At 48.6% G+C, this 12860-nt stretch overlaps 1 protein-coding gene across 2 annotated transcripts; it reads right to left on the bottom strand.

Annotated features, from left to right (window-relative positions):
* Positions 1 to 1524: 1524 nt before the first annotated feature.
* Positions 1525 to 12467, bottom strand: LOC149522154 (butyrophilin subfamily 1 member A1-like). 2 transcript variants are annotated; one of them, XM_089770477.1, is made up of 8 exons: positions 12335 to 12434; positions 10693 to 11040; positions 9281 to 9565; positions 7505 to 7609; positions 4542 to 4562; positions 3903 to 3923; positions 3768 to 3794; positions 1525 to 2039 (listed from the first exon to the last, which is right to left on the bottom strand). In XM_089770477.1, the coding sequence occupies exons 1-8, from the start codon at positions 12432 to 12434 to the stop codon at positions 1525 to 1527; spliced, it is 1422 nt and encodes a 473-aa protein (XP_089626603.1). The 2 variants fall into 2 exon arrangements, with proteins under 2 accessions (XP_089626603.1, XP_089626604.1); XM_089770478.1 differs by lacking the exon at positions 3903 to 3923 and having other exon boundaries at positions 4521 to 4562; positions 12335 to 12467.
* Positions 12468 to 12860: the final 393 nt, after the last annotated feature.

The raw sequence follows: 12860 nt of genomic DNA, 5'->3' as shown, positions 1-12860 counted from the left end.
CTCATTGTACAGCGATTCTCTCCGGACTGCACTGGGACCCTGCAGATGCTCAGGGAAGCCTCGCTGGCATTGATAAGGAAATAAGGGCGGAGCGTCCCGGAGAAGGTGCTAGTGAAAGTGAAGAGATGGGACCTGTCAGTCACATTGTAAAACGAGATCTCGCCCACCTTGTAGTCCAGGAAAATCCCCACCCGCCTGGGCCTGGTGCTCACGGGGACGGGAGTCGGGGGGCAGGTGAAAGCTTCATACTTCCCATCCCTCAGCCTTGTGACCTAGAATCCATTCTTGGGTTTGTATGAGAACTGCCCCTTCCTGCTCACAGAGTCCCTGCAAACCCCCAGGGTCCAGTGAGTCGTCTCTCCCACCTCCACCTCCCAGTAATGCTGCCTGCCCTTGAGGCAAAAAATGCTGAGTCATGATAAAGCTGAGTAAAATGGGATAGTTCTCAAAACTCTCAGATGATTTTGCGGAAAAACTTGCCAGTCTAGACACAGCCTACGTGTGAGCCACTCAGCTGGGCTAGGCAGAGACTGGCCAGACCCCGCAGCAGGGCAGCTTCCAGGATCCCCCGGGTGTGCTGTGCTACAGGCTGTAGGTGTCAGCTACGTGTTTATTGCTTAGGAATTATAATACTAATTCATGTAGACAAGAGTATTTATACTGCATTGCTGAATCATGAATTTGTAGAGTCATGAACATCGGGAATTATAAAAAAAACCTCCTGAGACTGACCCAGAGATGATATTTAAGGTTTTTGATCTATCCTTATCCCTTACCTGAACTGTGTGGCTACGTCTAGATTGCATTCCTTTTTTGTAAAAGGGATGCAAATTAGACACAACGCAATTGCAAATGAAGCGGGGATTTAAATCCCCCCTGCTTCATTTGCATAAACATGGCTGCCGCTTTTTTCCGGCTTGGAGCTTTGCTGGAAGAAAGCACCCATCTAGACGGGGATCTTTCAGAAAATAAAGCCTTTTCTAAAAGATCCCTTATTCCTTATTTTAAGAGGAATAAGGGATCTTTCGGAAAAGGCTTTATTTTCTGAAAGATCCCCGTCTAGACACAGCCTGTGTGTGTAACAATTGCAGTGTTGCTGGCTCTCCCTTAGTTACAAGGGAAGAAGATGACTTTGCTCCTGTGATAGGAAATCTGGCTAGCAGATTGGTACAAAACACTCCCTGCTATTCCCAACCCCACAATCCCTGGTTGATATATTCTTTGTCCTGTCATCCCAACCTCTGTCTCTCCCCAGTCTGGCTGTTAGTTCTGCCACTGCTCAGCCCCCACCTCTGCCTGTCCTCAGTCCGGCTGTTATTTCTGCTCCCTCTCAGCTACCAACTCACCCCTCTGATCCTCCTGCAGACCCAGGGATTCTTCCCCCTCCATTTCTCCTTCCATGGGTCTAAAAGCTGGGAGGTGGAGGATTTTTCAGGGATCATAGAGATGAGGTGCCAGGGGCTAGGTAGAGGGGAACCTCCAGGGTCACAGAGACTGGAGTGTTTGGGGCCAGAGAAGCTGATTTCAGGGACACAGTCGGACCCAGGTATTTGTGTCCCGCACCCAGATCCAGGGTCGGATTCTCTCCCCAGGGAGGGTGCCCAAAGAGAAAGTGAAGAGCGGGACCTCGACACCAGCATCGAAAAATGTCACGCGCCCCTGGTCACAGTCCAGAAAAACCCGGATCCTTCTGGGGGGGCTTATGGGAAGTGGCATTGCAGGGTCTGTGAGAGCCCAGAACTTATCCTGCCATGACTGCACAGCCCAGATCCCACCCTCGGGGCTCAGGCTGATCCGTCCATTCCGCCTTGCAGACTCTCTGGCCACCCCCACAGCCCAGCATTGCCCTTCCCCCACCTCCACCTCCCAGTAATGTCTTCTTGAGGTGAAGCCCTCACGGCCCAGCACACAGTGCCAGTAGTCAAATCTCTCCGGGGTGGCGCGCCATGGCAGCGGTGTATCTGCCCATCTCACACATTTCCTTTCCTCTGACAGGATGAGCTGGGGATGCGCCGTGTCTGGATCCAGAGTCACATTGGCTGGGGGAGAATCAGAGTGTGAGGGGCAGAGCTCGGCCTGGGGAGGGTCGATGGCGTCAGGGGCAGAATCTGCCCCAGCTGGGCAGTGACTCAGGGACTCTCCTGCCTCCAGGGGCGTCCGGCTCTGAGTGGGGAGCAGCCCTGAGGTCTTGGCCTTCACTCCTGAGGTTCACTCCAATGGTCACAACACATTGATTTACTGACCCTGTCCTGAGACTCGTCATCTCTCCCCTCAGGCACCATCTGTCCCTGAGAGGGATTAGGGGCCCTGCAGAGGTAACTGGTGAGGGGAGAGCTGGGAAGCCACTGACCCCATGATTCCTTCCCCCAGCCTGGACAGCCTCCCTCAATCCCAAACTCCACCTCCCTGCCCTTGCTCCATCCCCTCCCTTCTCCATCCCTGCCCTGCCTCTCCCTGCAGCTGAGACAGTGCCAGGGGAATAGCTGTGATGGGGGAGCCAACACCAGCAGTGGGGGTCTGCCCCCACTAAACTCCACAGCAGTGGCTGGGAGAAGCAAAGCAAGTGATCCCAGCTTGCTCTGCTCCCCTGGTCCCATTGCTCTGCTTCTCCCACTCCTGCTGGTTAGTGCAGGGTGGGCCAGACCCCTGCTGAACTGCCACACCCCGCTCCCTGCCACCAGTGGCCACAGACCAGCCTCTCTCCCCTCCCTTCCTTGGTGTTGAGGACATGTGATCCCCTCATCCATGCCCTTTATATTCCACACTTGCCGAGGACTGACAGAGAAGTTCCAGGATATTTCCCTCCATATCAATCTTATGAAAAAATGAGGAGTTCTGCAGGACCTTAGAGACTGACAGATTTATTTAAGACATCAGCTTTTGGGGGTAAATGGAGATGGGAAGAATATGAACAACAAAAGAAAGGAGGGTGCTTGTACCCACTTATATATATACACACACACATGCACCCTTGCTTTTGTAAACTCCACTCCAATCCATCTGGTTAAGTTGGTTTAATTGATTTTTAAATAGCCTAAGCCCTAATAAATCTATTAGCTCAAAGTGTGCCACAGGACTCCTCTTTGTTTTTGCAGATGGAGACTTAACACAGGAACACCTCTGAGACTTCTCTATCACATGGTCCCATGCACCCTTCCTCACTTGTATTTAAAGTCCTACAACTTGGATGACTCTTGCTGACACCTGCCTGACTTCTGCTCCATCCTGACACATGTCTGAGATCTGAAAACAATGACGTGAGTCAACAGATCCCAAATTAAACATCTACAGCTAGTCATCAGGGGCAGACAAAGAAATGTGGATTTCGACACAAGAAGATATTTAGTGGTGGAGGGAGGGGAAAGAGGGTTTCATTGATATAAATGAAGGAAAACATGGATGTGAGGGTTAAAACCGGCAGAAAGTTGGGATCTGATGGAGAGAGGAGAAACGGGAGATCTCTGTGGGCAGAGAGAAGAGAAAAGAGGCACCAGTTGAACACAAATTGGGGGATTCTGGATTTGAACTCTTCAGTCTGGTCCCCACTCTCGTTCCTCTCCCTGACTCTAGGGCTGGAATCCTAAGGGGAAACAACTGTTCAGCCATGCAGACCCAGGATTATCTCCACAAGTAGGGGAGCAATTTGTAACCAGGACACACTTGGATGTTCCCTGCCGCTTCCTCCTTCTCACATATTCTATTATGTCTATTATATTATAACCTTTTTATACAGGATCACCCACTGATGAAATATTTGTAGTAATTACCTGCATCACGTAGGGCTCTCCTCCACTCTGAAAGTCAACACACGGATGGGGATGAGAATTAAGCCAGACAATTAGAGAATCAACACTGTCACAGAAAAGATGGCACCAAAAAGAGAAGTAAGACCATGTCCTTACCCAGTTCTGTGTGAATTGTACCTAAATAATAAAGAGAAAGAAGGCCAGGCTGTAGAATCTCTCTTTAGTAGAAATTAATGACCACAGGTCCCCAAACTACTGATCATTGAGGCTGATCTCCTCGGCATTCTTTTGCTCAATACAGGCCTAGGGACTGGAAGCAGGCTAAGCCACTCCAGTAAAAATCGCTTTTCACACTGGTGCAGCTGTGTGAGGGGTGTGAGCTGTGACAGCTCAACAAGGAAAGGCTGAAGGAGCCCCAAAAGTCTCCCACTGGCCAGCATTCCAGCCTGGAATCTGGCAAAAGGTCACAGTTCTGACTCACAAAGTATCTGTATGCAGAGGTTGTGGGCACATCTTTACTTCTCTCCTGAGCTCCACCAGTCCTCCCTGACATTTTTTATATGGAGGCAATTCTGTCCTGAGCATCAACTACACAAATCCCCCTGGTCACTGGCTCCATTCTGTGTCCCCTAAAACACTGGTACCGTACCAGCTTCCTACCCTCTTACTTCAGTAACTAGTTATGCAATTAGCATGGGCAGCATTGCTTAAGGTTGTCACATTGTCATTGTCACATTCATGTAAAAATCTTCCATAACAGAAAACGGGTTCTACCAGAAGAAGAAAGGAACTTACTGATGGCATCGAGATGTTTCCCTACAACAGAAAACAAACACAATTATTTGGAGAATTTTCAGTTGATCTTGATTTAAAGGAATCTTTTCAAGTAATGACCAGGCTGCCTTTCTATCAAGCTGTTGCAGATCTCCAGCAGCTTGCAGGTTGGTTCCCAGAAGACAAAAAGAAATCAGTAGTCAGAGTCTGATTACGTTTAAACTTAATTTGGTTTGTTGACATACAAATTAATCTTACACCAGAGATGGTCACAAACAGCACATGTACAGGCCTCTCTTACAGGAACATTACCTCACACCCAGGCTTGGTCCATGGGGAAGGCCAAGGATGGATGTCAGATGATGAGCAAATCCTGCTCTGTTTGGAAAAGGCTGTTTCGTGTCACAGCAAATGCTTGTTGGAAAGAATTAGTGCCCATGGTGCATTCAGGTTACATCCCAAGAACCTTTCTCAGTGTGGACTCAGTGGGCAGATCTCTGTGTAGACAGCATCTAATTTTGAAATAGCCCATGTCAAAATAAAGTCAAAATAAATATACAATTTGCACAGCACAAATTGTGTATCTTATTTTGAGTTAAGAGTGCTGAGTAGATACAGCCTCTGAGCCCAAGACAAAGAGCAAACGGCCCTGTTCCTTGTTCAATTTCCTCTTCCGAAATGCAGCCTGTCTGTCTCTCTGTCTCTTTGCCCCAAGCCTGGACATTCGCTCACATGTGAGTCTGAATACAGAAGCCACCTGACAGAGCTCCCACAGCAGCAGGACTAAGCCGTCCAGTCATGCTGCAATAATCTGAACACAGTAGAAATTAACGTCAAAAACTCCCCAGGGCAGGTATTTCTGCGGAGCCTGGGGAGTTCCAGTGCCAAGCACATTGAATGTCAATGGGAGCTAAAACTCAGGCCTGGTCAGCATTGGGAGTTTGAGCTCCATGAGGTTGATTTTCCATCTGAAACTAAAGGGGCTGAGCCAGGCAGATCAAAAGACAAGGGAGGCAAAAGGACAGTCTGGAGCAGCCCTGCCGGCATGCTGCTTCTGTGAGCAGCCACATGGGACCCTTGGGGGGACCCAACCAGCTTCCCCAGCCAGTCTCTGGATTCCTCCCACGACACACGGGCAGCCTTGGGCAGCAGCCTGGAAGACTGCTAGGTGGTGGGGGGAGGGGGAGAATGGACAGCAGGTGAATGACGTCACCGAGAGCCAAGAACTTTTTATAACTTTGGAGGCAATCCCCTCCTCCCAGGATGTCTCACCACCAGGCATTGATCCTGGTGAGTTTACGTTTTTAGTCTTGCTAAAAGTGAGTTAAGGCAGTCGGGTGAAATCTGCTTGTCAATGTGTCTGGAGATGGAACAGGAATATTCCCTGCACATCTCCAGGAAGCTCTCACAGAGGAACTCTTTGGTCCTTCTTGCAAGTTTTCTGGGGAAACCGCCTTATTCCACCTCCCATGCCAAGTCAGCATTTTCACCTCTCTAATTCTGATTTTCTGGTCTGGAAAAAAGTGCTAGAGTGCATCTTTCTGGAGAGGCAGGAGTTCCTAAAACTGTGTGACACGCACCTTTCCTGACCATCCCACAGTGATGTCAGTTGAAAGAGCCCTTGGGAGCCACAAGGCCCCATCGCACCATTAAAAAGTACCCCTGGTAGTTTATATACGCCTTGGCCAGTTGATTGGGGGCCAGTTGGGGATGTGTGTTCTGTCTACTGCCTGACCACAGGTAAGAAATCCAAGCTGTGTAAAGCCTTCACTATGTCCATCATGTTCCCAGAGTCACTTCCCTACCTATCGGAAGGGTATTGATTGTCTTAGCTACTTGGATCACAACGGTGCCCACTGAAGTTTTCCGCACTCCAAACTGGTTCCCACCTGACCAGAAGCTGTCTGGTATTACAGGCTTCTACAGGGCTATTGCCCCTGGCTTCTCCACTGTCAGGACGGGTCTTATTCTGGTATTGCTATGCTCCAGGTTAGGGGAAAGCCATTTGCTAAGTGACAGCAAAGTGTTCTGATGAATCCCAAGTTTTGCATCCACTACTGATCATCACAGAGCTGCATCCCAGTGCGATCCCACCAGTCTGTGCTTGTCTCATGGCACCAGAACCGGTGTCCCACTGGGCCAGAGGAGCAAATGCCAGCAGCATCTAAAATTCGCTTAGCTCGAGTGCATCGCAGAACAGTGTGTTCATGGTATCCTGAGTTTCTCCTGCATTCCAGCGGCCCCTAGATGGGCTCTGGACACACTCTAGCCATCAACGCAATGATGCAACTGTCAGTGTCATAAAGTTTTGATGTGGAATGATATTCATGATGGGTCCATGCTCTCACTGATATTTCATCTGCGCAGATAACCAGCAAGAGAAGAAAGGGCACAAATGGGCTGTTTGCTGGTGTTGGGGAGGGAGGATACGAGTGCAATATAGGCTGCTGACGATTTGGACCCAGGCCGACCTGCGGTATAGGTTTGGTTGCAGGGTGCCCTGGCAGTATAACCCAGAATGCAATGGGGCACAGGTATTGTGGGATAGCTACACACATTGCATCACTCTCAAAGGCAACAGCAGCGACTGTACTGGGGATGCCCCACTTAGAATTACATTGAATTCGAGTGCTCATTGGGGACATGCACCTTTGACTTCACAAAATCGGGTGCTTAAAAAAATCAACTTAAATAAATTCGTCCTAATCTCATAGTGTAGACATGGCCTTAGCTCCATCTGGCTCCATTGATCATCTCACTAAACTGGTGCACTTATTTTAAGATGAAAGGGAACAAGTCTGGGCTAACCTGAATCAAACTCCTCATAAATTGAACTGTCCACACAGAGGTTTGCATTGGTTTCACAGGGGCAGGTTAAACGTACGCCTTTAAGTAGGATAACTTTCTCAAGTAGAACGTCTAATCTATTTTTAAGCAGAAAATCCCATTCTGGTTACTTTGTATTTCCTCTCTTTGAGCTTTACCTCTTACTCTGAACAGAAACCAAGCCAGGCAGACGAACAGCAACAAAATCACCAAGGTCACGCTCCAGCCCACCTTCCAGGGAGATGATCTTGGGAAAAATGAGTCTGAAACACAAAGCCCCACTAATTTGGAAACAGTAATGACAGGCAGCATTGTAGGAAAATGCTTCACATTAGAATCTGTGTGAAATACATGTAAGAAACATTGTTCCCTGCAATATAAAAACTGGCAGAAACCAATTTTAAAACCACTTTTGATAGTATTGAATAGGGTATTACGTACTATCACAGTGCTAGCAGTCCTAGCCCACCCCTGCATTACTTTTTCTCAATCTCTCTCGTCACATCACCTTTATGAAAGTTACTTGGTGCTCCCCTGGAGGGGCCTTCTTTTCATTTGCTCACTAATTTGCCAAACTCAAACCATCTGGGCAAAAGAGTCCCTGTGGGATGTCTGTCTCAGACTGAACATTTTGGAAAAGTGTCAGTCGTACTGGATCTTTCTGAGACAGGGATGAGGGAGTAACACATTGTTAGGGTGCAGGGGAACAGTCATGGCTTGGGCAGGGGGTTGGAGTGCAGGGCACTTACCAGCTGCAGCGCCTTTTTGGCAGGCAGGTGTTGGAAGCAGATAGCTCAGTGCAAACTTTGCTGCCCTGTGCTTGCTTGTAGGTACCACTTCTTGCAGTTCCCGTTGGCCAAGATTCCTGATCAATGGGAACTGCGGGAGCAGCTCCTGCAAGGGATCTTTCCTTAGCACATGCAATAACATGGCTTCAGCCCAGTGGAGGGGAGGGCAGCCAGCAGAGCTACATGTTCCCCCCACCCCCTACCAATCAGGGCCAAATAACAAACGGAGGCTTTAGAGGCTGCTAAGTTGCTCATAGAAAACTCTGCATTTTAGCTGGGCTGGAAAGCTTTTGAAATCCACACCTTGTCTTAGCTCCTCCCTGCTATCTGGTATCCCTGCAGGGCATTTTCATGTGTTAACATATTTGGATTTCCTGTAAATGTAAACGGTAACCCTGCATTTTTTTGATGTAAGAAGTTTGTTTCTAGGATAACTGTAAATTCCCTGGAGTACATTTTGTCCAAAATTGTGTTCTCCTCCTTCACTTCATTCCTCCTTCGGGAATAAAGGGCAACAAGAAGACTTTTTATAAATACATTGGAAGCAAGAGGAAGACCAAGGAGTGGGTAGGAAGAGCGTCCATGCTAATCTAGACGCTCTTTTCTGCAAATGCTTTTAACAGAAAAACTTTTCCTTTAAAAGCATTTGCGGAAAATCATGTCAGGCTAGACGTAGCCGGTTTCTTTAGTTTAGAAAAGAGAAAATTGAGGGTGTCATAAGGAGGAGGGAGAAAACTTGTTCATCTTGGCCTCTGAGGATAGAACAAGAAGCAATGGGCTTAAACTGCAGCAAGGGAGGTTTAGATTGGACATTAGGAAAAAGTTCCTAACTGTTAGCGTAGTCAAACACTGGAATAAATTGCCTAGGGAGGTTGTAGAATCTCCATCTATGGAGATATTTAAGAGTAGGTTAGATAAACACCTGTCAGGGATGGTCTAGACAGTATTAGGTCCTGCCATGAGGGCAGGGGGCTGGACTCGATGACCTCTCGAGGTCCCTTCCAGTCCTCGTAATCTATGATTCTATGATTCATCTTAAATATCATTGTCATGACGGGGTATTTATACTGGGACTTTCGTACCATTTAGCAACCTGATATTTTTCTTGTTGGTATGACAAAGAGTGGGGTTTTGGTAGCAACTTACCTGATATATAAAAAGTTACTGACTCCCTTTCTTCATCCAGATACGTATTCCTCATAGAACAGGACAAATTCTTGCGTGAATTTTCCATTACAATGATAGAATTTTTTATTTTAAAGAAACCACCTTCCTCTTCAGACTTTGTTTCAGTCGATGTAGATAAAGGGTGCCCTTTGGGATCTCTCCACAGCACCTGGGGCAGTGGGTACCATCCTGTCGACTGACACACCACTCGGATCCCTCCGTCCTGGTGACCCTCAACAGAGATGTGAGGTGCAGAGCCTGAAGCTAGAATGAATCAGTGTTAAATGAAATGAGCCTACAGCTGAGTGTATAAATGTTCACATTTCCAATAAAATCATTGAATGCACTTTACTGCTGATGTTCATGGAAAGAAGAAACTTGACTTAATGAAACTGTCACGGCCCAGAAACTGTGACTATATGAAAAGTCCCTGGTGGCCACATCTGAGAAATGCTGTCCGGTCCGGCTGGCGGGGCGTCCACCGTAACTCGCCAGCCCTCTGGCTCACTTTGCCTGCCCTGGGCTACTTCCTCTCTCCGCAGTCAGATCCCCTTGCTTCCAGGCTCACCTCTTTGCCTTGGGTTCCATCCGCTGTTGGGCCTTGGCGGGAGGCTGCTTCCTCGTCCCTCCCCTCTCCGCGGCATATCCGGGGGTTTAAATCCCCACGCAGACTCCTGGACCGTGGGATCCCGCCCCTTCCGGCATGTCCCTGCTTCCGGCCCTGCGTTGCTCCTCCCCACGTCGGCGCCCAGCCTGTCAGCCTGTCAGCGGTGCGTGGGCGTCCCACCAGGGCAGCCGCCCGGGAACAGCTACCGCATAGCCAGTAGGCCAGCCCCTGCGTTACTCGGCCCGTGTCACGCGGTGCGCCCGACGTTGCTACCCTACCCCCTCTTCCGGGAGCTGCCAGATAAGCGGCCGCCGGTGGGACTGGAGTGCGGGGCGCCTCCGCCCCGTCACAATTAGCCTTCCTAGTTCGAACTAGGGGGCTAGCGTAGACATACCCTTAGATATTTATGCAGAATCTAATTTAAAGGCCTATGATTATGAGAGTGCCTAGGGTCTACAGAGACCTTAATCTGGTTCTGGTACAGTGGATCGGGTGGGAGGTGGGAAAACTCATGTCCAGTCTTGCTGTAGTGTTGTCTATTTAATTACTTGGCAGATTGGAAAAATAATCAAAGATTAATTAGAACAGGGGGATTCCACCTTCGGTGCTGTAACCATGGGACTACAGAATCTCCCTTTATCTCTCTGGCATAAAGACTAACTAATTTACTAACTATTTTGAGGACTCCTAAATTTTGTACTGAGGTGTGGAATTAGATGCCTAACTGTTTGTAGTATGAGTCCAAGAGCCTTCTAAAAAGAGACGACAGACCCATGTTACTGACCTGTGACCTCCAATTCCAGTACAGCTTCTTTGTGAAAGTCACCATCCCGAACGGAGCAGCGGTACTGTCCTTTGTCGGAATGCCTGACATTGCTAATTCCCAAGTCAACATTTCCATCCGTGATGCCGTCTTTCAAAAGCACCGTCCTGCTGTGATATTCAGGCATCTGCTGCCCAAACTCATCCTTCCCATGCTGGTACAGGTGCACAAAGGGTGTGAACTTGTGTCGGAACCACCTCACCTCCATGTGTTCCGCGCTCATGTTGGGGGACAGGCGACAGGGTAACACAATCTCCTCGCCCACCCTGGCCGTGACAGGCTGACCAGGTCCATTCACTGTGAACTGAGCTGTAATTTCAGCAGAGCACAGAAAAGATCAAACAAATAAAAAAAGGGAATTTAATATAAAGTGAATCAGTTAGTCACACAAGGTTCTCATTTGCAAACTTTACACTAGTATGTTTACTCAGCATTGCTTGGGTCCCTAAGGAGGGGCTCAAGGCTGGGGGGTTAGAAGTGCTGGAGGAGTCAGGGTTGGGGAAACTGAGGAGGAGCTCTGGGCTGGGGACTCTGTGGCTGTGTCTACACTGACCACTTATTCTGGAAAATCAGCCACTTTTCCGGAATAACTTGCCAGCTGTCTACACTGGCCCCTTGAATTTCCGGAAAAGCACTGACGATCTACTGTAAGAAATCAGCCGCTTTTCCGGAAATACTATGCTGCTCCCGTTCGGGCAAAAGTCCTTTTTCTGGAAAACTGTTCCAGAAAAGGGCCAGTGTAGACAGCAAAGTAGTGTTTTCCGCAAAAAAGCCCCAATCACGAAAATGACGATCAGGGCTTTTTTGCGGAAAAGCGCGTCTACATTGGCACGGATGCTTTTCCGGAAAAAGTGCTTTTCCGGAAAAGCATCCTGCCAATGTAGACGCACTTTTTCTGGAAATACTTATAACGGAAAACTGTTCCGTTTTAAGGATTTCCGGAAAATCATGCCAGTGTAGACGTAGCCCCCGTGTCTGTGTGTATGTGTGTATGTGTGTAGGAGGGAGAACAGGGAGGGCAGAGGACGGAAACCCCCTCCACAGAGATTTGTACAAGGGCTGCTTTCCCTTCCTTCTCTTGTCTCTGACAGGGAGAGAAGACAGAATGTGGAGCTCATCTTTTCTCTTGCACTCCCCTACCAGAGCTAGGAATTCAGAAAACTGTGCACTTTACCCTCATTCTCTGACGAAGGGGAACATCTGGCAAAGTCCCTATATAAATCGGGGGGGGGGGGCGGAGGGGGGGAGGGGAGAGCTTCAGTCCCCTCTGCCCTCCCTTTAGGGCACCTGCAGGGTGGGATACTCAGGGCTGGGACCGTTGCAGATGGGGGCTCCCCCAACCAGCCCTTTTCACCTGCCTGGTGAGTCCGTCTCTCTACTGTATTGTTCTATGAGACTCAATCCCATTCCAGGCATGTCCCATTGTGCTGCCACAGCGACCCCGGCCCTGCTGTCAGGTATGACCAGAGGGGGCGATGGGAGGTGCCATGCATGGCAGCAGGCTGGCAGCAGACAGGTTTGTGTCAAATAGTGATTCAGGGAGACTGAATAGATCAAAGCAAAGGAATCCTGTGATAAGCAGAAGAGCTACGGACATTCCTACCTGATTCCAGCTTGTGCAAGTAGCATGTGAGGAAGTAAATGATGAAATGAGGCAGAGTGGATCTCGCTCTGGAGCGGTGGCAGATGGAGAGAATTTTCATCTCACCCTGAGTCCATCCCGATGAGGGGAGAGGAGACAGAGAAGAACAACAACAAAACAACGTATTGAATGCAACAGTCACAGTGATTGCAGACAACCTGGACACAGACAGTTCTGAGTGGGATACATTCCTGGCCACGCAGTGTTTCTTAAAGTGTTTTCCCTGGCACAATTGTGTGCTGCAAGGCAGCTGGAGGTGTGCTGTGGAGAACAATTTCAATATGGCTGCCTTAAAAGGGCAATGCCTGCTCTTCTCTTAAAAGGGCTTTTTTTTCCTCAACAACTTTCACCCATTCTTTTTTGTTTTGTTCAGTTTTGTTTTGTTTTGCTCAACAAAAAAAATCTTGGTGTTCTGCATGCAAAATGTTTATCATTTGGTGTTCTTCAGTCTCAAAAGTTTAAGAAACACTGCCTTACATGCAACTTC

Source organism: Pelodiscus sinensis, chromosome 19, assembly GCF_052426305.1.
Source record: "Pelodiscus sinensis isolate ZL-2025 chromosome 19, ASM5242630v1, whole genome shotgun sequence".
NCBI classification, from domain to species: Eukaryota; Metazoa; Chordata; order Testudines; family Trionychidae; genus Pelodiscus; species Pelodiscus sinensis.
This window is presented reverse-complemented; position numbering and strand designations above follow the sequence as displayed.